The 24,307-nt window shown below is 47.2% G+C and overlaps 1 protein-coding gene across 1 annotated transcript in view; it reads left to right on the top strand.

Annotated features, from left to right (window-relative positions):
- ABCA7 (ATP binding cassette subfamily A member 7) overlaps positions 1-24,307 on the top strand; it is a 62,366-nt gene that overhangs the window by 12,964 nt on the left and 25,095 nt on the right. Inside the window, exons 2-17 of the mRNA XM_036741936.1 lie at positions 77-150; positions 283-376; positions 1,127-1,268; positions 2,355-2,467; positions 4,469-4,590; positions 5,437-5,607; positions 6,001-6,081; positions 6,595-6,811; positions 7,505-7,644; positions 8,529-8,645; positions 17,251-17,412; positions 19,483-19,682; positions 20,037-20,213; positions 20,450-20,672; positions 21,675-21,896; positions 24,096-24,300. Coding sequence (XP_036597831.1) covers positions 85-150; positions 283-376; positions 1,127-1,268; positions 2,355-2,467; positions 4,469-4,590; positions 5,437-5,607; positions 6,001-6,081; positions 6,595-6,811; positions 7,505-7,644; positions 8,529-8,645; positions 17,251-17,412; positions 19,483-19,682; positions 20,037-20,213; positions 20,450-20,672; positions 21,675-21,896; positions 24,096-24,300 — 2,452 coding nt within the window. The 5' untranslated portion in view covers positions 77-84. The remainder of the gene's footprint in view (positions 1-76; positions 151-282; positions 377-1,126; positions 1,269-2,354; positions 2,468-4,468; positions 4,591-5,436; positions 5,608-6,000; positions 6,082-6,594; positions 6,812-7,504; positions 7,645-8,528; positions 8,646-17,250; positions 17,413-19,482; positions 19,683-20,036; positions 20,214-20,449; positions 20,673-21,674; positions 21,897-24,095; positions 24,301-24,307) is intronic.

Genomic DNA, 24,307 nt, shown 5'->3' with positions numbered 1-24,307 from the left:
CCCCTGACCCTTTTTTCTCTCCACTTCCCTGCCCTTCCATTCTTCTGACTCCTGACCCTCTCCATGTTTTCTCTAGCGTCTACCATGGCATTTTGGACCCAGCTGATGTTGCTGCTTTGGAAGAATTTTACATATCGCAGGAGAAAGCCGGTAATGTGGGGGGAGCGGGGAGGAGAGGAGGGGCCCAGCTTAAACCCAGGCTTTCTGGATCCTTGGAGCCATGCTCTTTGAGACCCCTGCATTCTCTCCCCAACCCCAGCCTCCTGCCTCACTCTCCTGCAGGTACAGCTGGTCATCGAGCTGCTCTGGCCCCTGTTCCTTTTTTTAATTCTGGTTGCGGTCCGGCAGTCCCACCCGCCCTTTGAGCACCATGAATGTGAGTAAGCTCCAGAACCTTGCCCCCTGCCTTTCCCCACTTCTTCCACGAAGCCTTGATTAATATTTGATTTCCCCAGCCCAGAGGGGAAGCTTGTCCTTCTCTGAGCCTGCCTCTGTGTCTCCAATTCCTGCTCCCCTGCCCGTACACCCAAGCCCAACATTCTGCTTCCTCTGCTCCGTGCCCCCATCTCACTTACCTCTGACTGCTCTGTCTCTCACACTCTCCTCCTCCTTGCTCCTTCCTTCTCCCTGCCCCTGTGCCCACTCTGTCCTCCCATTTACCTGCCCTCAGCCCCAGTCACTCCATCTCCCCACTCCCCAGTATTAGGAGATCCCTTTGTCAGTGCACGTTTGATGTGCTTTGGGAAGGTCTTTTTAACTTTGGGGCTTTTGTCCCTCTGTTGTCCTCATCTCTGCCTCATCTCTCCCTCCCCCGTCCCTCCGATCCTTGACCCTCTGGCCTTGACGTCCCTCTGCCTCCCCATTACACTGTCCCCATGCCCCTGAACCCTCTGAACTAGCCCCAAGCCCTTAGGCCCCATCGCTCTGATCTGCCCCCGTTTACCCCCACAGATCCCTGTGCCCTGTCCACATGCCTCTTATCCTCTTTTCTCCCAGTTCCCCTGCATTCCTGTGTGTGAGGGCAGACAGTGCCCAAGGGTCCCGAGGGCTCCCCAGGGGCAGGGGTCTGTGGGTGAAAGAGGGCCTGGTGGAGCAGATACATCCTGACCCATCCTCGTGTGCACAGGCCACTTCCCCAATAAGCCGCTGCCTTCGGCAGGCATGCTCCCCTGGTTCCAAGGCCTCCTGTGCAACATGAACAACCCCTGCTACCGGTACGCCACTCCTGGGGAGACCCCCGGCGTCCTGGACAACTTCAACGAGTCCTTGTGAGTGAGCAGCCCTGAGTGTGGGAGGGCCAATGGGAGGGAGCAGCACAGGAGAGGGCAAGGGAAGAGGCCAGCGTTTGGGCTCCCGAGGAGGTCGGAGCCCGGCCTCTGGTTCTCACTCTGCTGCCGTCTCTCTGGGGCCTTGCCTCCTTTTCCTACCTCTACAATGATGGAGCTGGACTGTGGGTCTCTAAGGACCTTCCCAGATCTGAGACTGTGTGGTCTAAGCATCTTTCTAGCCCTGATATCCCAGGTCTAGAGTCCAGGTTCTAAGTTCCTTTCCAGATCTGACACTCTGTAAAGTCAATTTTATTCTATTCAATTCACATTTAGCAGTCAAGGAACATGTGTGTGTTAAGGGCCTACTATGTGCTAGGCTCTGTGCTAAGCCCTGGGGATCCAAATACAGAAGCCATGAGAGCTTTCATTGTAGGAGGGGAGACATCATGCGCATTTACAAATAAATATAAAAAACATACAAAGTGCAAGGTCATGGGAGGGGGGGTGGGGATACTAGGAAAGGCCTCACATAGGAGGCAGTGCTGGAGCTGAGCTTTGAAGTAAGCCAGGGATCATAGGAGGTAGCAGGTGACGAGGGCAGGCGGTCCCGGCAGGGTGGACACGCACAGGATGAAAGATGGCGTGTTGTCTAGAAGGGGCAGAAAGGCCAGTGTGCCTGAAGCACCCCCATACGAGAAGACGAGTAATGAGTAATAAGTCTGGAAAAGTAGGCCAGAGTTGGGTTGTGAGGGCTTTAAATGCCAAACATTGTGTTCCAGAGGCAGTAGGGAGCCACTAGAAGTTTTTGAGCTGGGGAGTGACTTGGTCAGACTTGTGCTTTAGGAATATTAAGTCAGCAGCTGGTGGCCTGGGGATGCTTGAGGGAGGAAAGCAGTCTAAGCTGGAGGGGATGAGGGCATTAACATTTGGGAAAGGAAGATCAGAAAAAGTCAAACGGGTAGGAAGTAGCAGGGCTGGGTGGGAAGACCTAGAAAATGCTTAAGCATGGGGAGCGAAGGACAGGAGAGTCAGAAATAAGCTAGAGGTTGCCATTCTCTGTCTGAGCCCCCTATACCCACTTTCCAGGATCTCTAGGCTCCTGGCTGATGCCCGGCTGGTGCTGAGCAGCCCCAATACACAGAGGACTCTTAGAAGCTTCAGGAAACTGATGCCTTCCCTGCAACCGCTCCAGGGGTCTGGTGAGGGGAAAAGGCAGTAGTGCCATGGTTGGGGCAGGGGGGGTGATGTAACTGCTGTGGAATGGACATTGGGTGCGCATGGGGTTCTCAGATTAGGGTTAGTAGCCCAAGAGTTAGGGGATTGTGTTTTTGATGACACTGGGCCTGGAGTCAGGAAGACCTGAGTTCAAACCCAGTCTTAGACGCTTACTAGCTTTAGTATGACCTTAGGCAAGTCATTTTTTTTAAATTTAATTTTTGTTTTCTTCTCAATTACATGTAAATAAAAAATTTTAACATTTTAAAAAATTTTGAGTTCCCCTCACTGTCTTGCCTGAACACCCAGGTTATCTGGAAACAAAGAATTGTCTAGAAGGCAGATGGGGCATTCTATACATGGGTCACCATTAGACAACATGGAGAGAATTTGTGAGACAGTGAATTAATTCACTGAAGCAACACCCCAGAACACACCAAGCTAGATAGTCTGTCCTTGTCTTTAGTCTGACTTTAACTTTTTTAGTCCCAAACTGTCACAGTCTAAGAAATGGATACCACTGTTCAGGTGGCATCAATTCTAGGCCAGCTTTGGCACCATTTCCTATTAATTTTTATTTGTGCCAAGTTATTTTTTCTCTTTTGACAGTAGGAAAAGTGGAAGCAAAATGTTCATTGAAATACTTTTTGGGGGAATGAGAATGGTTTAAAGATCAGTAATAATTCTTCCAGAATGTACTTTTCTTATCTCAGCGTGGACTTGTAGTCACTCTGTATTTGTATATGTTGCTAGAATTTAGATAGACTTTAAATAGAATTCTATATGTTCATGGTGTTTTTAATTGCGTACACACCCAAAAAAATTTGAGTTCCATATTCTCTCCCTCCTTCCCCACTTCCATCCTCCTTAGGAAGGCAAGCAATTTGATATAGGTTATACATGTGCAGTCATGCAAAACATTTTCATAATAGTCATGTTGCAAAAGAAAACACAGACCAAAAAAAGCCAAGAATAATGAAGTTTAAGAAGTATGCTTCAGTCTGCACTCAGACTCCAGAGTTCTCTCTCTGGAGGTGGATAGCATTTTTTTTTTGTCATAAGTCCTTCAGAATTTGTCTTGGATTATCGTATTGCTGAGAATAACTAATTCATTCACAGTTGTTAGTTGCATTATGTTGCTGTTACTTTGTACAATGTTCTGGTTCTGCTTATTTTACTTTGCATCACTTCGTGTAAATCTTCCCAGGTTTTTCTGAAAGCATCTTTGAACAAATCATTTAACCTCAATTTGCCTCAATTTCCTCAAATGTAAAATGGGGAGAATTAGCACCTACCCCTCCCAGGGTTATTGTGAGGCTCAGATAAGATAATATTTGTAAATTGCCCGGCACATAGTAGAACATATATAAATGCTTATTCCTCCCTCCCCCGTTTCCCCTTGTTAGAAGGAAGTTGAGTGCCTGGGGGATAGTACTTGGGCTTTTTGGTCTTTCCCAATGAGGCAGTGGAAGGAGTGAGCTTGGAGTCCAGAGACATAGGTTTGAATCCCAGCTCCACTACTTACTCGCTGTGTGATCTGGGCAAGTTACTTCCCTTCTTTCTGGTCCTCCGTTTCCCCTTCTATGAAACAGGGGTAACAGTTCATGCCCTGCTTCCCTCATAGAAATGCTATTAGGATGAAATGCAAGAATGAATTTGAAAAATGCCTTTCGAAGCTATGAAGTGTAATCTAGGACCTTGTAAATGGTAAAGCGGCTTGTAAACTGTGAAGTGCCTCACAGATTGTAAAGCACACACACTCTTTCTGCGCACACGCGCATTATATATTAAAATATACATACACATGTGTATCTATATACACATACATATTCTGTTATTACCTTGTATTAGGTATCATACAATGTAATAATATATGTTATTTCTATTATACTGTATATACATATAAACATATATATCTACGCACATATCTATCTATCTTTCTATCTGTCTATAAAACATTATGATTGTGACCCTCTCCTCCTCAGCCCTGCCGCTCCGAAACTACCTGCTGCCGGGAGAGACATTCTCAAAGTTCCTGCAAGAGAACACATCTCTGCCTCAGTCTCTGGCTGAGGAACTTCTGGACACCCCGCTTAGTTTGCAAGGGGTAAGTCAGGCCTGTGGTCCAGAGACCGAGGGGGAGAATTCTTCACCCAGAAAGTTGTTGGGGGTAGGGAGGAACAACTTTAGGGACAGGGGTGAGGACACGTGAAGGGACAGTGACTTGGTGGGCAGTAGTAGACTTGTGAAGACGTGTGTGAGCTTCCAAGTGATGTGAACGGAACCGGAACAGTTTATGCAACGACAGCGGTGTCATGGGGGCACAGAACTTGGAAAGACTTCGGGATTCTGACTGCATGATCGCCCACCATGATTGTGGAGGGCTGGTGATGAAATGTGCTCTCTCTCTCTCTCTCTCTCTCTCTCTCTCTCTCTCTCTCTCTCTCTCACACACACACACACACACACACACACACACACACCTCCATAGAGAAGTGAAGGACCCAGAGGGCAGAAAGATGGGATCACTGTGGAAATTTGCTTTGCTTGACAACCCATGTTTGTAATAAGGGTTTTCTCTTTTTCTTTCTTATGGCGGTGGGGGTGGGGCAAGGGAAGAAGACAGAGGCAGATTTTCATTAATTGAAGATACAATTTAAAAGAAATCAGGGATGGGGCACGGTGAATAGCGTATTGGACATGGCATCGGGAACACTTGGGTTCAGATCGGTCTTAGGTGCTGGCTGTGTGACTTTGGATAGGTCATTTAACCCCTCTGAGCTTCAGTTTCCTTATCTGCACAACCAGGCTAATGATGCCTGCTGCACCTGCCTCCTGGGGTTGTTGTGAGAGCTGAGGAGATAATGTGTGTAATAGCCGGCTTCGCAAACCTCTATCCTTCTATGCCTTTCCTTTGGTGACCCCACTGTGCCTCTGCACCCCCCTTCTCCAGCGGCCCCCAACTTTGCCTTTGCCGGACCTGGTCTGCAACGCCTCCTTGCTTAGCACCTGGCTCAGCGCCTCTGAGGCCCTGCAGCAAGGTCTGTGTGCCCTCCCTCCAGCGGAACTCCGAGCCCTCGGAGCCAGCTTCCTGTCCCAGGCAGACCCGGATCGGCTGTTCGCTGTGAGTCCGGGTGGGAGGAGGGCTCATCTTGCTGGGGTTTGGGCCTGAGGAAAGGCTGCCCCTGGGAGGAGAGAAAAGCCTTGGTGTCTGGCCTGGCCCTGGGACCAAAGGAAAGAGAGGCCCGTCTTTAGCTCCCTTGTCTGTCCATCCCTCTCTCTCCACCTTTCCATCTGTCTTCCCATGTGTCTCTCTCCCTTTGTCCGTCCCTCTGCTTTTCCCTCCACCTCTCTGTTTCTCGGTCTGTCAGTCCTTCTGTCTGCCTGTCCCTCTGTCTGTCCCTCCATCCACCTGCCCATGTCTCCTTTTGTTGGTCCACACATCTATCAGCCCCTCCATCTGCCTACCTCTCCATCATTCTGTCTCCTGTTTGTCCCCTTCCCTTTCCCTTCATAGGCACTGAAGGCCAATCATAGACAGCTGACCCCCCAGGCCGTGGCTGCCTTCATGGAGGCATGGGAGGCCACGAGTAGGGAGGTAAGAGGCTCTCCCGGTCCTCCTCCCCCAGGGAGGGAGAGGGTGGCTCCCCAGGGAGCCGGATGCTTTCCCCAGAGGATGCTGAGGGATGGGGGTGGGAGGAATGGGACAAAAATACCCAAGGGGCAGGAGTGTGAAGTGTAGGTGAAGACCTGGGAGAAGAAGAAGGCCAGCTCTAATGGGGGCTTGGTCCCAGGAGGAAAGGTGAGGGAGACTTAAAATTTCAAGCATGTCTCTGTAAAGAGAATCCAAAGGCTTTGGAGTCAGTAGACCAGAGTTCGTATTGTAGGCTTGCAGGGATCTGTGACCTTGGGCAGATTGCTTTATGTTCCCAAGTCTCAGTTTCCCCATCTGTAAAATGATCTAATGATTTCCAGACCAGGGAGTTCAGGTCAGACTAGGTCATGTGAGGCCTTGAATGCCAGGTGAAGGGTTAGGGGCTCATCCTTTGGGGTCCCCAGCCCTGCCCCCTCCCATACCTCAGTGGGACCTGCCGCCCCTCTGCCCCTCCAGCTCTCTATGCTGCACAGCTTAGCAGAGCTTCGGGCAGAGCTGCGGAGGGCCCCGGGTCCAGGCAGCCCCGTGGAAGGAGTGTCTCGAGTCCTGTGCGGAAAGTCCAGGGACCAAGGAGTTGAAATCCCCTCCCTCAACTGGTATGAAGATGATGACCTCAAGATGATGCTAGGGCAGGGCCGAGGAAGACTGTCCTCTCCCACGGACAACAGCACCAGTGAGCCGAGCTCTCATCCCTTCCCTGCTCACCCTGACCTTTCACGAGGAGTACTGCACCAAGGCAGTGTGGCTTAGCAGGAGGAACTATAGGCTTGGAGGGAGGAGAACTGGGCTGGGATCCTTGGGCCTCTTTGGGTCTCAGTTTTTCTCTCTGTGAAATGAGGTTAACAATTCTCGCCTCGAACTCCTCACATGTTGATGAGAGTAATACCACCCTGACCATTCTTCCCCCAGGGACCAAAGGACTCATTATCAGACCCGAGGGTGGGGGTGGCTGGAGAGATGGGTGGGTGATGTTACGTGAGGAAGTAGACATATTCTGCATGGTAGACAAGAGGCTTAATCAGGAGGCACCACACTAAGGTAGAAGGAGCCCTAGATCAGGAGTGAGGAGGCCTGGCTCTGACCATAACTTGTGTCGTGATGTCCAGTTTTTCTCTTCTCTGTACCTTGGTTTCCTCATCTGTAAAATAAAGGGTTTGGACTCTAGTGTGGTAGCAGTAACACTGGATTTGCAGTCAGGCAGCCCAGGTTCAGCTCCCAGCTCTGCTAATGACTGTCTCTGTGACTCGGTGGGCTTCCTATCCCCATCCACCGAGGTCCCTTCCAGCTCTGACAGTCTATGATTCTGTGACTCTTGTTTGGAGGTCATCCAGGCCTCCCCCTCTTTCTCCCCTTTCCAAACACCCAGGTCCCTTCTGCCAGAAACTAATCGAGTCCATGGAGGCACATCCTATATCTCGGCTCCTTTGGTGGCGGCTCAAGCCCCTTGTTCTTGGCAAGATCCTGTATACACCCAACACAGCGATCACCCGGAGAATCATGGCCGAGGTGAGGGGGGTTCCACCTCTCCTAGAGCCTGAGTTCTGCCTGTGGTTCAGGCTCCCAAACCCCATCTGCTGTGTGTGACCTCTGGACCTCCCCATCCGTGACCTAGGCCCAATCCTGCCTCCTTGCTTTAACAGATGGGGAGACAGACCTAGGGAGGAAGGTGCCTGGGGGTCCTAACAGAGCCTGGGCTAAATTAGATGCAGCCTGGGATAGGATCAGGAGACTCCTGAGTTCTAGCCTTGTGTCACTTAACTAGTAGGGTGATCAGGTGACAGATCACCTTTGTTCTAAGGTCCCTCCCAGTCCTGACATCTTGTGTTCTAAGGGCCCTCTCAGCTCTGACACTGAATCTTTGTCCTAGCTCTGCTACCCACTGGATTTTCCTATCTTTATGTCAATTTGTTCTGTAATTTGAGGTTGATCTTCCATGTCCCATCAACCACTGGGGAGGATCAGATGGGAGAACAGATGGGAACAAAGGGTCATTTCCTTGAAGAAATGATAGAACTATGAAAACCTGGGTCCTTCTCTCCTTTGGTCCCTTGTGGTTTCTCTCCCTTTTCCCTCTCCTCCCCTCCGTTTCTTTCTCTCTCCTCTCTCTCCCTTTCTTTCTTTCTCTTTCTCCTCTCTCCTCCTTCCCTTCCTCTCTCTCTCCTTTCCCTTCCCTTCCTCCTTCTTCTTCTCTCTCTCACCTCTTTCTCTTTCTTCTTCTCTTCTTCATCTCTCTCTGCACTGCCCCCCCGTCACTCTCTCTCCCTCCCTCCCTACCCCCCACCTCATCTCTACCTGGGGAGACTAGAACGAAATGCCCAGCCCTGGTTGAGGGGTGGGGCAGTTGGGAAGGGGCCCTGACGAAGCTGCTTGGTGCCTGTGTCTCTGTCCAGGTGAATCAGACATTCTATCAGCTGTCCCTGCTGAAGGAGCTGCACAGCCTCTGGACAGAGCTCAGCCCCCAGATCTCCAGCTTCATGAACAACAGCGAGGAAGTGGCGCTCCTGAAGGTGAGGACAGCCTAGAGGCCCCCAGGGAGGTTTGTGGGGGTCAGGAGGCAGCCTGGTGCAGGGGGGAGGGGATGGATTGGTAGTCAGAGTATTCGCTGGGGGAGGGACACACACTGTCACTTACCACCCAAGTGACTGTAGCCAAGTCACTTCATCTCTCCTGGCCTCAGTCTAACTGGTCTCCAAGGTCACTTCTAACTCCAGCTTGAGAGTTCTGATTCCATGAACAGACATTCATTAAGTACCTACTGTATACTAAGCCCTGGGCACCCAGTCCAAGGTGGAAAGAACACTGGGCTGGGAGTCAGGGGACCTGGGGTCTCAGACCATGTCTTTTTAACTTTAGGCAAGTTCCTTCCCCTCTCTGGCTTTCTTCTGAAAGAGCATTTCTGAAAGAGAATTTCAAGTCAGAGTGCCTGTGCTCAAGTCCTGGGTCTGGGACTTCCCTGGAGTGATCTGGGACCAGTTACTTTCCCTCCCCGAGTCTCAAGTTTCCTCTTGAATGATCTACCAGCTCTGCCATCCTGTGTTCTAAGGGCCCTCTCTGCTCTGACATCTTGTGTTCTAAGGGCCTCCCAGCTCTGACACTCTGGGTTCTAAGAGCCCTCTCAGCTCTGACATCCTGGGTTCTAAGGGCCTTCCCAGCTCTGACATCCTGGGTTCTAAGGGCCCTCCCAGTTCTGACACCCTGGGTTCTAAGGGCCTCCCAGCTCTGACATCCTGTGTTCTAAAGGCCTCCCAGTTCTGACACCCTGGGTTCTAAGGGCCTCCCAGCTCTGACGTCCTGTGTTTTAAGAGCCCTCTCAGCTCTGACATTCTGTATTCTAAGGGCCCTCCCAGACCTGACATTGGATATTCTAAGGCCCTTCCTAGGTCCTTGTCACATGGTAGAAAGAGCACTGGCCCTGGAGCCAAAGGAGCCAGGTTCAAACTCTGCTTCTGATGCTTACTGTTTGTGTGACCTTTGACAAGTCACTGCCTAGGCCTCAGTCTTCAGATCTGTAAGATGGGGGGATGACCTAGATGGCCTCTGAGATCCCTTTTCTCTCTCGCTCTGTGGTCCTCTGTTCTGTCTCCTGAGTGCCACAGCAGTTGTCCAAATGCCAGATTCTTTGGGAGCTCAGAGGAGGGAGATGTCTCTGGGGCCTGGAGTGGTTAAAGACGGCTTCATGGTGTTAAACCTGAAAATTTGGTTGAAGGAAACAACAGAGCTAGGTGATAGAAAAATCCATGTTGTTTATTATTTTCCCTTAAAGCATAGCGGAGCTAGCTTACTTGTACGTACAAGGAGTCAGAGTATAACTCTGGCTGCCTGAACAAAGCAATGAGAAAACTTATATACGTTATTTTAGCAGAGCTAGCAAGCCTGTATGACCTCATTTTTATGACCCCCATGTATGTTTAACCATGATACAAGAAGAGTATTTTCCTTAATGGAATAGATTGTAAATACAACAAATTAGATAGTTGTCAAAGTATCAGTTGGATTTACAACCCCAGGATCTCTGTGTTTAATTGGCCATTAACATTCCACAACATAGTATATGCCCATAAAATATTAGGATAAGGAAAAGTCACATAATTCAAGATAGTGTCTGGGCTCAAGGTTTTCACCCTTAATGGCCATGGACAGAGCAAGAAATGCTCCATCTGGATTTGTTGATACAAGATAGAGGTATCTCTGAGCTTACTCAGAGAACAAAGAGACTGTTAGGATCAGGCTTTTCTTCTGGTTAAGTAGTTCAGGCCCTGAGTCTTATTGAAATTACAAAAATGATATAAAATAGTATAATATTTTCCACATTTCCTCCTTTTGGTCAAAGGTAAGTTGAAAGCTTCACCTGAAGACCAATTAAGGTATGGAAAAACCTCTATCTTCCTCAGGGGTAAAGTTGTAAAAATCCTTATCTAGGTGGATTCAGGTTTTTTTTCTCTTTCTGTGTTTGGACATCCCCAGAGATGCACAGTAATTATAAACTACTTGTAAACAAGCAGGGGGAGCAAGTTGCAAGGGGTATCAGTAGGGAGCATAATGGGGAAACTAGAACACCTAAGTAAAATAAGCTAAGACACCAAAGGTACAAGTAAACAGTCTTGGGAACGCAAGGGACTCAGAAAGGGAAAGAGCAGCTCTTCGTTCAGGTTCTGGTCCAGGCTCTTGGGAAGGTTGCCTGCGTCTGATGCTGTCCCCTTCAGGCTCTTTGAAACCGGAGGGCAAGGTGTCCTATGGGCTCAGATGTCCACTCAGGAGCACAGGCAATCATCAGATGTGATAGAAGGATCAAGGAGTCCATATCCACAAGTTGGCAACTATAGAAGTAGTCAGATCTGACAGGAGCTCTCAGAACACATGTAATTTGATAATTGAGAGAAAAACAGCACAACATAGGTCCCAGCTACTCAGGGCTAAGTTCAAACAGTACAAATACAAAGTAGCTTTAAATCCCAGTTACATATTTCCAATGTCCATTTAAAGCAAAAAAAAAAAATTTTTTTCAGATGCCTGATTGTGGTTATCTGGTTCCTAGATAGTAAAAGAGAGTTCTGCTTCTCTGGTTCAGATCTAGAAATCCTCAGACAATTCTAACTTAATATAACTTAATCACTTAAATTTGGCTCTCCTTCTTTTAACTTCAGAGTATTGCAGTTCATATATCATCTACTGTTTCTAACCTTACCTAAATTTTGTACCTGGTATAAGAGTCCTTTAAAATATAAAGGTCCAACCATAAATTGAACTCATCTTCCTTTTAAAATCATCAGACAGATACTTTAAATAAGGAGATATAATTTCACTTGTACTATCTCATACAATTTTCTTGTACAAAAATCCACATTTAAGATCTTACTACCTAAACACACTTATTAACTTGAATTTCCATGACTGATAAATTTTGGAGCCAATCATACACATCTGTATATAATTCTTAGAGGAATCAATTTGGTCCTATTGCCTTTTCCTCTCAAAATTTGCTATCCTATTTAATTAGACATTTATCACATTACATCTTTGTCTTATTACTGTGTCTAATCATTTCCTCCTTTTGGAGGATGTTATCTCTATACTCCTTCTAATCTTTATTTGGTCATGAACATAGGTTAAAATTGTAAGCTATTCATTCCTGTATCCTACTATAATAACTCAGAGATATTCCAATATTCATCTATTACCTAATAGATTTAGCATTGTGCTTACAAAATTTCTTGATAATATAAATTTTCTATGAAAGGAAAGAGGGACTATGTCATATATCTTAACAGTAGGAAAGAACTTCCTTAGCTCTGTTTGATTCCAGGCACGAGTCATATCTGTTAGCCAATCATATAGCCATTAGATGCTGAAAGCAGGGCTTAGGAATAATCAGGTGGGGATTTTCCTTTTCAGAAAGGAAATAGCAGAATTGGGAAATAGAGTCAGGAAGATCCTACCTAGGTCGTGTCCAAGGTCGTCTTCAAGACTTTTTTCCAGGCATAGACATCCACCTTTAAGAATTCTCAGTCTGTAATGCCTGCCATTCCACTACTGGCTTCATGTGACCTATACCTGTAATCAGAGCTTAAAACAATATTAAATTGTAGTCCCATAAAATCTTAAATAGCAAATAAATATCCTTCAGATAGGACTGTCCCAAATTTCATTGAGCTAATAATTAACAAGTCAAGCTACATAACATTTCCAGCTTCTAGATACTTCCTCACACTCTTTTCCAACTTGCTAAAACCATCTGAAACTATCATTCTCAGGACAGGGGAGGCTTAGCTAACTCCCATTTGTCCCCTAACTTTCTCATCTGCCTTTCGTATCCCCTCAAGCTTTTATTTACCTTTCCAACCTATTACTCAGTGTCCCTTTATGTTTCAACCATAATACAAAACAACTCATAAGTTAGTACCTTTTACTGACATAACTGTGTATACTGGAATCCCATTCCAGCTTGCTTAAACAAACAAAAGAGGTTAATGACTGACCTCACAAGTCAGTGGATTTGTCCCTGTTAATTCCTTCTGGAGGGAAAAAAAGAACACTTCAGGAATTGAGTCTTATACACATTGTTAAGCTCTAACTCTCGCTTAAAATCACAAAAACATTTTCCAAGATACTTCTAGAATTGTTTACCTAAACTGAAGATGTCTCTGATTTAGTCGCAGTAATTAATTACACTATTTGTATCAATACCCAATTGCTCTTATATCACTTCACAACACCTAAGAACTCTATTTCACATAAATACAAAACAACTTTAAAATCCCAGTCTTAGTCTATGGGATAATGATTCAATCCTACATCATAAAACTTCTCTTCCCTTTCTAATTATTCTCATTAACACTTTAGAAACCATATTATCTTTCATTTGACTATACAAGAGTACCAGTATAACCAGTCATTTGATTAAAACAACAAGATTTTACATATTTGCATTTATCCAATTTCCCATTTTTTAAAACCAACTTCTTTCACAATGGTAACAGATTCTGGCAGATAACTTCCCTTTTGTCACTACCTGTTTATTTCTGATTAAAGAGATCTGCCACATCATCTCCCCCTGAGGATGGGTTCTTTCCCATCAGATGGCAAGCTTCACTAATAAGAACTGTATCCTTAAGACCCACATCCTCCTCGAAACCCAGTCTTATCCTAAAAACGCATCGCTTTTGCTGACTTTAAAAAGCCAGGTTTTTTTTAGGCTTCTGACCCCTACTGTTTTTTCTTTCAGTAAAAACTCAAATCCCAGTAATTGTTGCCCCTCCCCTTTCCTTCCCTTCTGACAGGCGGGCTAAGGTGAATCTTCTTATCTAAACTAAGGGCGGGGAGGAGTAAGGAATTCAGACTGTCTTTTCCAACCTCCTTACTCAAAAAAGAACCTTGAATAAGACATTGAATGGGCGCTTCTATAGATAAGCATTAATTCTAATAATTCTAATTAGGTTCTCACCCAGAAACTCCGAGAACTCACAATAGGTTTGAACTGCAACCAATTGGCTTACAGGTGGAAATTCAGCAGGCCTTCTAAAATTATACAAAAAGATTTTACAGAACATTTTCCAAAAGTACTTTCCTTAAAGCAAATTAATCCTTAAATGCTGGAATTCATAAACTAAGTTGGTACCAAATGTCCTCATTCTCAAATATTGCCCAGAATTCCTGGATATTACAAATTCCTTAGTCAAAAAGTGTTATAATGTGGAGGACACTTAGTTTGTAAAAATTACATACCCAATTAATTAGCTTTATCACAATAATAACTTTTACCAGGACTTTAAAAACTTTCTCCATAAGAATTCCTCTACACAGAAAACCACACAAGGTTGATAAGAATTCATGACTAGATGGTTTCAAAAGTTCTTGTTTCAGTTAATAACTTAAATTTCTTAATTAAGTACAATTCTTAATCTAACAACATCCAGATTATAAGAGGAATTATTTTAATCACTAGTGGTAACATTTTAATTTCTAAGGCCCAATACTCTTAGCATTGTAAAAGATTACCACATTTTTCAATATTGCTGTTACATCTGTTTGTCAAATTACACAATTTAGAAATGTAACAGTGCCCTAAACATAATTATGCATTTTAAAACTTGGAACAACCCATTTATCAATTTAGGTGAACATATTCCTAAATCTCCTTGCACAGAGAATCTTTCATCTCATCATTTGAAACTATAACTTTAAATCACCAGATATATTCTCATAATAGAAAACTTTTTCACCCAGAAAGTCTGTTCTCATGGTTAAATATCAGTATTATTAATTATTTACTTGTTATAACCACATATAACAGTTCCAGATTTTATCACCTCCCTTTGGAAACCCAATTCACATATATCAAAATCAGATTAAAATTGCTATAATATCATTTCTTACCACACAATGGTCTTCTCAAATTCCACAATCTAAGAGAATTTTTGGGAACACAATGCAAGTTTAGAAATATAGAAACAACAATTTTCAGATGATGTCTATTGCATTTCCAGATTACCACATATAGAAATTATTCAGCTTATTACTTTTGGTATTTAAAACCTACTTCAAAAGTTAACAATTACATTATATCAGAGAGAGATAATAATAACGTTGTATCTAACATATACCAGACTTTATGTTAAGCATTTTACAATCATTATCATTTTGATCCCGTAACAACCATCATTATTACTTTCCCTTTAAAACTCAGGAAACAGGTCAAACAGAGATTAAAATACAGTTTTGCAGTTGGAACAAGAAGTGTGAAGTTACCTAGAGAAGTTACCTAGAGCAGAAGCTAGTATCCCAGCGGTGACAATTCTGGGAAGCAGAAAGTCCAAATCCATCTACCTTACCCTTCCCCCACAACTGCAAAAGTTACTGAGCCTAGGGCGGTTTGCAGCTGCTGGGGACAGAGTGGGCAGAATGCATAGGACCTGGGTGACAATTCCAAACTTTGCCAACAAGGATGGGCTACAAAGGTACCCAGGGGCACAGGACTGTCAGAATAGTGTCAGTCTGTGAATTTCTGTCCTTCTCCTCCTTTTGCCAGGTGGGGAAAGGTGATTTAAGTTTTCCCTACAGTTCTCCTGCATTATCTTCTCCTAATCTGATCTGGGAGGAGAGAGGAGTTTGTTTTAGCTGCTCTAACTTTTACTGCAGCTCTGGCTTGGTCAGAGACAAGACAATGGTGAAAGATCTCAATGATTGTAACTCTAGTAAACTTCATCTAAGTGATCAGCAAGAGTGAGCTCCTGGAGGGATTTTACAGTCTCAGGAGTTCTGTCCCAAAATCCAACTAACCAATTTCCAAACTTTTAATGAATAATCAATCCCAGAATATGCTAAAATGTTTCAGCTCTATTTTTTTCTTCAAGTTCGGCTGGCCAGGCCAAACATTGAAAAAGGAAATAGAGTCTCTGTTTCCCTAACTGCAGCCTTAGAATTCTCTGGCTACCTGCGTTTCAGATTTTACACGGTATAGACATTTCACAGCACACGCTCTCACACAGACAGTTAACAGACAATTAACAAAACAAATACAGAACAAATACAGACTGAGCTCAGAGTTCAAACAACAAACAACAGAGAATTAGAAGCTTTCATGAGTTAGCTATTAGCACCCCTATGGTCTTTGGGGAAGCCTTGGCGTTCCTGATTTTTCTGACTCTCCATATCCTATCCTTTAGGAAGGAGGAAAGGGGAGATGGAGGAGGACTAGGACAGGTAAAGGAAGGCGAGGAGTAAGGATAAAATGCATTTATCCTCCCCATAATCAGAGCCTTCAAGGGAAGGAAGCAGGAATAGGGCAGAAGGCAAAAACAGAGCCCTTAAGGGAAAGAGGGAAAGGGGCGTGGGGGGGAGGAAAGAGAAGGCAACGGTAGCAGAACAGAGTTACCTCTCTCAGGATCAGAGCCCTTCCTGGGAGGCAGAAGGGGAGGGAAAAAGCAAAGTGCAGTTTTTCTCCCCAGGACCAGAGCCTCCAAGCGAAGGAAGAGAGGGAGTGGAGGAACAGTTGGACTTCTAATTCTAGTTTTTGACTGATCCATAGTTAATTTTCTAGATCAATCAGTGTTTCCAGGGGATCTATGTGCGTTTGACCGCAGATCTGTGTTTTACCACAGATTTGATCCCTGCCCCCAGAGCTAGCTTAAAGGGAATTTCCAGACTTCAACCAATTTTGTGGGAGTTCTTTTTGGAAGCTGGGAAGAGAGACAACTTACCCCACCTTGTCAAGGCCAAAATTCCAGGAAAAATTAATCCTATGGCGCCCAAAAGCGTTGGCAAGGTTGGGCTGCGTTGTCCCGTTTCCATCATTTCCATCCGAAAGTCACGGCACCATAACTGTTAAACCTGAAAATTTGGTTGAAGGAAACAACAGAGCTAGGTGATAGAAAAATCCATGTTGTTTATTATTTTCCCTTAAAGCATAGCGGAGCTAGCTTACTTGTACGTACAAGGAGTCAGAGTATAACTCTGGCTGCCTGAACAAAGCAATGAGAAAACTTATATACGTTATTTTAGCAGAGCTAGCAAGCCTGTATGACCTCATTTTTATGACCCCCATGTATGTTTAACCATGATACAAGAAGAGTATTTTCCTTAATGGAATAGATTGTAAATACAACAAATTAGATAGTTGTCAAAGTATCAATTGGATTTACAACCCCAGGATCTCTGTGTTTAATTGGCCATTAACATTCCACAACATAGTATATGCCCATAAAATATTAGGATAAGGAAAAGTCACATAATTCAAGATAGTGTCTGGGCTCAAGGTTTTCACCCTTAATGGCCATGGACAGAGCAAGAAATGCTCCATCTGGATTTGTTGATACAAGATAGAGGTATCTCTGAGCTTACTCAGAGAACAAAGAGACTGTTAGGATCAGGCTTTTCTTCTGGTTAAGTAGTTCAGGCCCTGAGTCTTATTGAAATTACAAAAATGATATAAAATAGTATAATATTTTCCACAATGGGGAAGAGGAGAAATTAATCCAGGACTGGTTTTGGAGAGGAAGAGGATGGGGGATGGGCATTCCAGGGGCACAGGGAGAGCAAGGGTCAGACGTAAGGGTGGAAAGTGGGATCAGGGCCAGGAACGGTGCTAAGGGGCTTCCCCTTCCCATGCTCCTCCAGAGGCTGCTCCAGATGCCCTCCTGGGAAGACAGGCTGAGGCAGCCCGGGAACAGGACGTCGGCCCTCCGCACCTTCCTGGGCTTTGATGGGAGTGGCTACAGTTGGAAAGAGGCCCACGAAGACGTAACTCTGATAGTGGACAGCGTGGGGAGAGTGCTGGAGGTGAGAAGGCGCCCCTCTCTTAAGCCACCCGCCCTGCCTCCCCCCCTCCCCCCCCCCCCTTCCAGCTCCCCCGCAGGCACGGAGGCAGATAGAGTGGCGGGTACTAGGTGCGTGGCCTGGGGCAAGGCACTGCTGCTGCTTCAGTCTCCCTAATGGTAAAATAGGGGTGATAATAACCCTTCTTATAAGGGTTATTATAAGCATCAGATGAGATAATAGTGGTAAAGTACCCTGCAAATCTTAGAAGGCGATGGTGATAATGGTCATGATGATGGCTGACATTTAAATAGGGCTTGCCATGGGCCAGGCACTGTTGTAAGTATTTTACAAATATTTCATTTGATTCTCCCAACAACCCTGGAACGTAAGTGCTATTATCATCCTCATTTTATAGAAGAAGAAACTGAGGCAGAAAGGAAGTGACTTACCCAGAGTCACACATCTGGGAAGTATCTGAGGCCAGATTTGAACTCAGGTCTGCCTGAGTACCTAATGGTGGTGGTGGTGGTGGTGTTTGTCTTCCCTCATTAGAATAGAAGCCCCTTGAGGGCTTCTGTTGAGTCTTGTTCGCTTCTCTTTGTACCTTCAATGCTTGGCACAGTGCTGGCACATAGTAGGGTGTTGACAAAATGATCTCGCTATCTCCTGGCTCATGTCTTTCACCATTAGAGGCATCTCTGGGAGCCAACTCTATCTAGTCCTTGGTCCCTTGGGAGGTCCTGTTGGGGAGGGTCTTGGTGGAGGTGAGCCTTCTAAGGCCCCCAACAGGCCTGAGGTTCTGGTCCAGAAAGCCCACGGAACAGACGGGTGCCTGTATGAGAACACCAGAGAGCAAGCCAACCACAAGCATTTTCTTTTGGTCCGAATCTGCAAGTTCATCCTGTTGGGGACTGCCAGTGTGGGAACTCCCTCTACAGATCCAGACCAGGGACTGGTCTGTGACTTCCAGGCTCAGAGACTGTTGTGGAGCACGGAATGCAGGCCTTTCTAACCCTCCCTCCACCACTGCACAGAGTCACTCTGTGCAAAAACACTTAGGAAGTACCGACCATGCTCGGGACTGGGGGACGTCAAACTTACAAATCCCCGACCCGGTTCAAGGGTCAACACATGCATGTTGGACTAACACAGATATCCATGGTTGTGCTCGATAAATGCATTGTGATCGATTAGCAATCCGTACGGCAGAGAGGGGCAGAGTACCTGAAGGCTGGTATAGATAGAGGATCACGGGAGGCTTCTCGGAAGAGGTGGCGTGTTGATCAAACAAGCAAGCGTTTATTAAGTGCCTACTGTGTGCCAAGCATCGAACTTAGTCCTGGACATACAAAGACAAAGATGAGACAGTCCCTGCCCTCAAGGAGCTTATGTTTGGGGGAGGGGGCAGGGGCTAACAGGTACCCAAAGAACCAAATACAAGATCTGCACCAAATGAATACATGGTGGGGTCTGAGCAAAGCACAGAAGGCTCCCAGGAGGAGGCGAACTTTGAGCTGGGATTCGAAGATGAAGAAAAAGATAGGAATAAAGGCATGGACCTTCTGCCCTTGCCCCGAACTCAGCCCACCCCATTATGTACGCATAATGTACAAATATACATGCACATCATACATTCATGTGTACACACGTGTGTAACCATATGTGCACATGGAATATACATACACACAATACCGTACACATGTGCATGTGTGCCCACACACATGTATGTGCCTGCACAATACAATAAACACATTGCACATGCATGTGCACAACATACAACACAAACAATACACACATGATGCACGCTCACATATACACATCCACATAACAAGTGCATGCATAAACACACTGCACATGTGCACACACATGTGTGATATATATGTATACGTATACGCACACACAGCCACATATAATGCATGCACACATGCATACATGCGAACACGTACAGTATGTGCATACATGCATACACACATGCATGTTGGACTCTAGGGACTTTTCCCAGGCTCCTGCCAAACTAATCTTCCCATCCCTCCTGGTGTCAGGAATCTAGAACCCCCCAAGTGGTTACCCTTCTTCTCCTCCCCCGTGTAGTGTGTCTCTCTGGACAAGCTGGAGCCAGTGATGACAGAGGACAGTCTCATGGCTCGGGCCACGGAGCTGCTGGAGCAGCGGCGCTTCTGGGCCGGCATCGTCTTCCTGGGGCTTCAGGATGGGGGAGCTCCCAGTCACATCCGCGTCAAGATCCGAATGGATATCGATGATGTCACTAGGACTAATAAGATCAAAGACAGGTTGGAGGTGGGGTTGGGAGGCTGAGGTGGTTCACCCTGGACATGCATGAGCAGCGGGGCAGCCTGGACCTGACCTTCCCATGGCCACTGGGGTCCCAGGCCCATCTCACTGCTGTTCTCTGTTCTAAGGGCCTTCCATGCTCTGACATTCCGTGTTCTAGGGTCCTTCCCAGTTCTGCCATTATTAGAAGAGGCTGTGGGCTGGTTCTTTATCTGGAGGGGATGGGCCTGGTGCCAGGGGGATGGAGATCCTTGCTCTGTTAGCCCTTTCTGGGGAAGGAAGGTGCCTGGGCCTGGTGTCCTGGCACCAGGGGCAGTGTTCAGTTAGCCATTGTCCCTGCCTGCTCCATACAGGTTCTGGGACCCAGGCCCAGCAGCGGATCCCGTCATGGACATGCGCTATATATGGGGTGGCTTTGTCTACCTTCAGGACCTCCTGGAGGGGGCAGTCGTGCGGGTGCTGAACAGCTCTGCCCGCCCTGCCAGCATCTACCTGCAGCAGATGCCCTACCCCTGCTATGTGGACGATGTGTGAGTGGTCCCACCCTGGGCTTCTGCCTATTCCCTCTCAGCCCCCTGAGCCTCATCAAAGCCCTGACCATCCATACCTAGGCCCAGCTGGGTGCCACGTGTAGCCTGTGCCCTGTTGGACATCCCCCCCCGGGCATCTCTTCAGACCTGAGAGAAGGAGCCATCAGAGTGTGGGCTCAGTGTCGAGTGGAAGGTCAGGGTGACGGCCTGGGCCCTTCCCTCCCCCTGCCCTTCAGATTCCTGCGCGTGCTGAACCGGTCACTGCCGCTGTTCCTGACCCTCGCCTGGATCTATTCCGTGGCACTGACGGTGAAGGGCGTCGTTCAGGAAAAGGAAGCCCGCCTGCGTGACACCATGCTGGCGATGGGCCTGGACCGCAGTGTCCTGTGGGGCAGCTGGTTTATCAGTAGCCTCTTGCCGTTCTTGGTCAGCAGCAGCCTTCTTGTTTTTATCCTCAAGGTAAGACTGGTCTCTACCCACTTGGAGCCCCCGCCTCAGATGCAGGACTGCCCCCCTCCCCTCAAACCTGGCACCTCCTACCTGCTCCATCCCCCAAGACCAGGCCTGCTCCATTCAGTCACTCCCACCCAGAACCCCCAACTCCAGGGAAATCCCACTCACTCAGTTCTCCCCACCACCCCCAGCTCCATTGCTCACACACAAGGATCCCAGAGTCCTCCTGTATCCAGGACATTCCATATTTTATTCCATAAGCACAGAGCTCCCTCACACTCTATCTCCCATACATATCCAGACCCAGGGACCCCAGAGTCCCTCTCCTGTGCTGAGGCCCTTCCCCATTTAATCACCTATGCCTAAGACCTCCCCACCCCCACCCCATTCTGTTTCTTAAGCCTAGGATCTGTCTTACTCCATCCCCCCAGGACATCTCCCATACCTAAGGTGCCCTACCACCATCACCCTCAATTCTAGGGCCCCCTCCCTTCATGCCCATGCCCCTATTCTGTCTCCCTACTTCATCCCCTAGCCCAAGGGCGCCATACTCTGGGTGGCCACCCTCCACCCTTTCCCACCCTGAGGCCGTCTAGACCAGCTCCCACATTTTAACAGATGGGGAAACAGAGGCCTGAGTGACTCATAAAAGTTTACCCAGGTAGTAAACATCTTGCCTCTAATATTTCTTGCTTACGCCATATCGGGCAAGTAAATTAATCTCCATGGGCCTGCTTTTCTTCCTCTGAAGCCCTCTCTAGATCAATGATCCTATAACCCCTATACCTGCAGCCCCTCCTATGCCTTCTTTTCAGTTCCTGCTCTATTGGCCCCATGTCCCACCCCAGATTTGTTACTGCCCTGACCATCTCGCGTTCCCCTGGGTTTTGAGGTTCTCATCATCCCCAGGCTCAGCCTAAGGGTTGGGTGAGAGGACATTTGAGTCCTCCAAAATGGCAGCATAGGCATGGGTGTGACTAGGTCACTCCCTTCTCTTTCTTTCTGCAGCAGGGGGACATTCTCCCCTATAGCGACCCCTTCCTCGTCTTTCTCTTCCTGGCTGCCTTTGCTGTTGCCACCGTCTGCCAGAGCTTCCTGTTCAGCGCCGCCTTCTCCCATGCTAATGTGGCGGCTGCCTGTGGAGGCCTCCTTTACTTCACCCTCTACCTGCCCTATGTACTTTGTGTGGCCTGGAGGGACCGACTGCCACCAGCCCTGCGCCTGGTTGCGGTGAGGCTTGGGCTGTGCCTGTCCAGGGAGCCCTGAGGCTTGGACTGTGGGGAGGGGGTGGGGCACAGGGTGGCCTGGGCAGAGAACTGATGCCCTGAGCCTGTTTGCAGGGACTCCGGGCAGTGCCCATTCTGTGGGCAACAAGGGAAAGACCTATACCCACTCTGCCAGGGTACAAGGTAGAAACATACCTGCTCCTGAAAGAGACCCCCCCCACACTCATCTGGATTCAACACCTCTATAGACTCAAATACTTCACATAGACTCCCATACCCCTCGACCTCTCCAAACACTCCATATAGACTTCTTCCCCCATAGGTCTCTTCCAAATGTTCTTTATGGATCCCAGGCCCCTATAGATTCTATAGTCCTATAGATCCCCCAATGCTGTCATTAGCTTCTCCTTTGCACAATCCTAGTTTTCAAGGAATTCTTTTCTTCCTTAAGTTTTTGATTCTCTACTTCTAGTTGGTTGACTTTCTTTTCATAATTTTCTTGGTTTTCCTGGATTTCTCTTATTTTTTTTTCTAATTTTTCCTCGATCTCTTTTATTTGATTTTTGACGTCCTTTTAAAGTTCTTCCAAGAACTCTTTTTGTGTTTAAGGCCATTTGACATTTCTCATTGAAAAAGGAGTGGCTTTTTTAGTTCCATTATCTTCCTCTGAATATGAACCCAGATCTCTACCCCCATAGTAACTATCTATGGTTGGGTACTTTCTCCTTTGCTTACTCATTTTCATTTATTTATTTTTTGTTTTACTTTGTTTTTAGCATCTATGAGTATAATGCAGTTCTAGTCCTAAAGTGATGCCTCAAGCCTCAGGTCCTTCTTACAGTTATTTTCTGAGGTCTGTCTCCAGGCCCAACTTGGGCCCTCCTCTCCACTCTTAAGCCATGTCTAGAGCCCCCAGCCACAATGTCCCACAAATGATCCCTGCAGTCCCTTCAGTGGCTGCAAACTACAGCTGTCTTCTCTGCCCTGAAACTGAAATCAGGGGCTCTGGTCTTTTACAAGTGTCCACTGCCAACAGGGGCCCTGCCCTTCATTCCTGTATTCACCAAGTGTGTGCCAGGTCCTTCCCCCCGCAGCCACAGCCCACGGTGCATCTGGTCAGCACAGCTGTGCTTGGTGTCCCTCTATAGCAGAAGGCCCTTCAGTCTTCTCCTCAGCTGTCAGACCCCCACACAGTCCATGAGATGACTGCTCCTAAGGCTGAGTCTGCCTGCCAAACCCACCTGCCCCCAGGGCTCGTGGTTTGTGGATTCCCCAGTGAGGAGGTGTTTGCACTCCACTCAGGCCAAACCTCTGCCCCTGGAGGTTGGGTCTTTCCTGGGGTCTTCTCAAATTGTCTTAGGAGGACAACCTCCATCTATTTCTGCTGCTCTGAGGCAATGTTCTGTCTTTTTTTTGTGGAGGAAGTTTGGAGAGCCGAAAGTTTTCTCACCCACTCTGCCATCTTCCTAGAATCCTCTCTCCCTGTGCTATCTATAGAACCTGCCTAACCCTGAGGTTTCTCAGGCCCATGTTATTCCATAGACCCCGCTGTTCTGACTCAAGAGCCCACACTTTCCCGTTAGATCTCCTTTCCCCCACACATTTCCCTTACAACTTTCACACCCGCTAAAGACTCTAGCACTCTGACATAACCCAAGAACCCAGCATGCTCCCTGGAGACTCCCCTAAGCCTGTGCCCCCATGCCCCCCACGTCCCTCCTAGAGACTCCTCATGACCATAGACCACCACTTCTAGACGCCACACTCTCATTTGTCAATTCAACTCAACATATATTTATTAAGGCGTAATATTTATGACTACCATAAAGCATTTGATAGATGCTTGAAATATAGACAGAAAATGAAAACGTCCCTTCTCCCAGGGATGCCTTATGTTCCCTCTAGATCCTCATATGCTCTATTTAGATTCCCTACAACTCCAACCCCCATCCCCACCTCCTTTCCATCTATAGACCCTATACTTTAATCTGCCTCCCTTTAGGAGGCCAAATTGTGCCAACACCAGGCCCTGGCGGTTGGGACAGGAGTGGGCAGCCCTCACTTAGGGCTGGTGATACCAACTCCTTTGGGTTCTGGGACCCTGGCCTTAGAGCTGGCTAGGCTTGTGCCAGGAAACAGTGCCTCTGGCAGGGAAGAGGGTGACACTGGTAATGTCCACCTTCCTTTATCCCTGCCTCTGTAGAGCCTGTTGTCTCCCGTGGCTTTTGGCTTTGGCTGCGAGTACTTCTCCCTGTATGAGGAGCAGGGTGTGGGCATTCAGTGGCACAACATGGGCCGGAGCCCTGTGGCTGATGATGGCTACAACCTGGCACTGTCTGAGGCTCTGCTAATCCTGGATGCTGGACTCTATGCTACAGCCACCTGGTATATTGAGGCCATCTGCCCTGGTGAGGC

This window comes from Trichosurus vulpecula, chromosome 1, assembly GCF_011100635.1.
Source record: "Trichosurus vulpecula isolate mTriVul1 chromosome 1, mTriVul1.pri, whole genome shotgun sequence".
In the NCBI taxonomy this organism is placed as follows: domain Eukaryota; kingdom Metazoa; phylum Chordata; class Mammalia; order Diprotodontia; family Phalangeridae; genus Trichosurus; species Trichosurus vulpecula.
The sequence above is the reverse complement of the archived record's forward strand: the minus strand, read 5'-3'. Positions and strand labels throughout refer to the sequence as shown.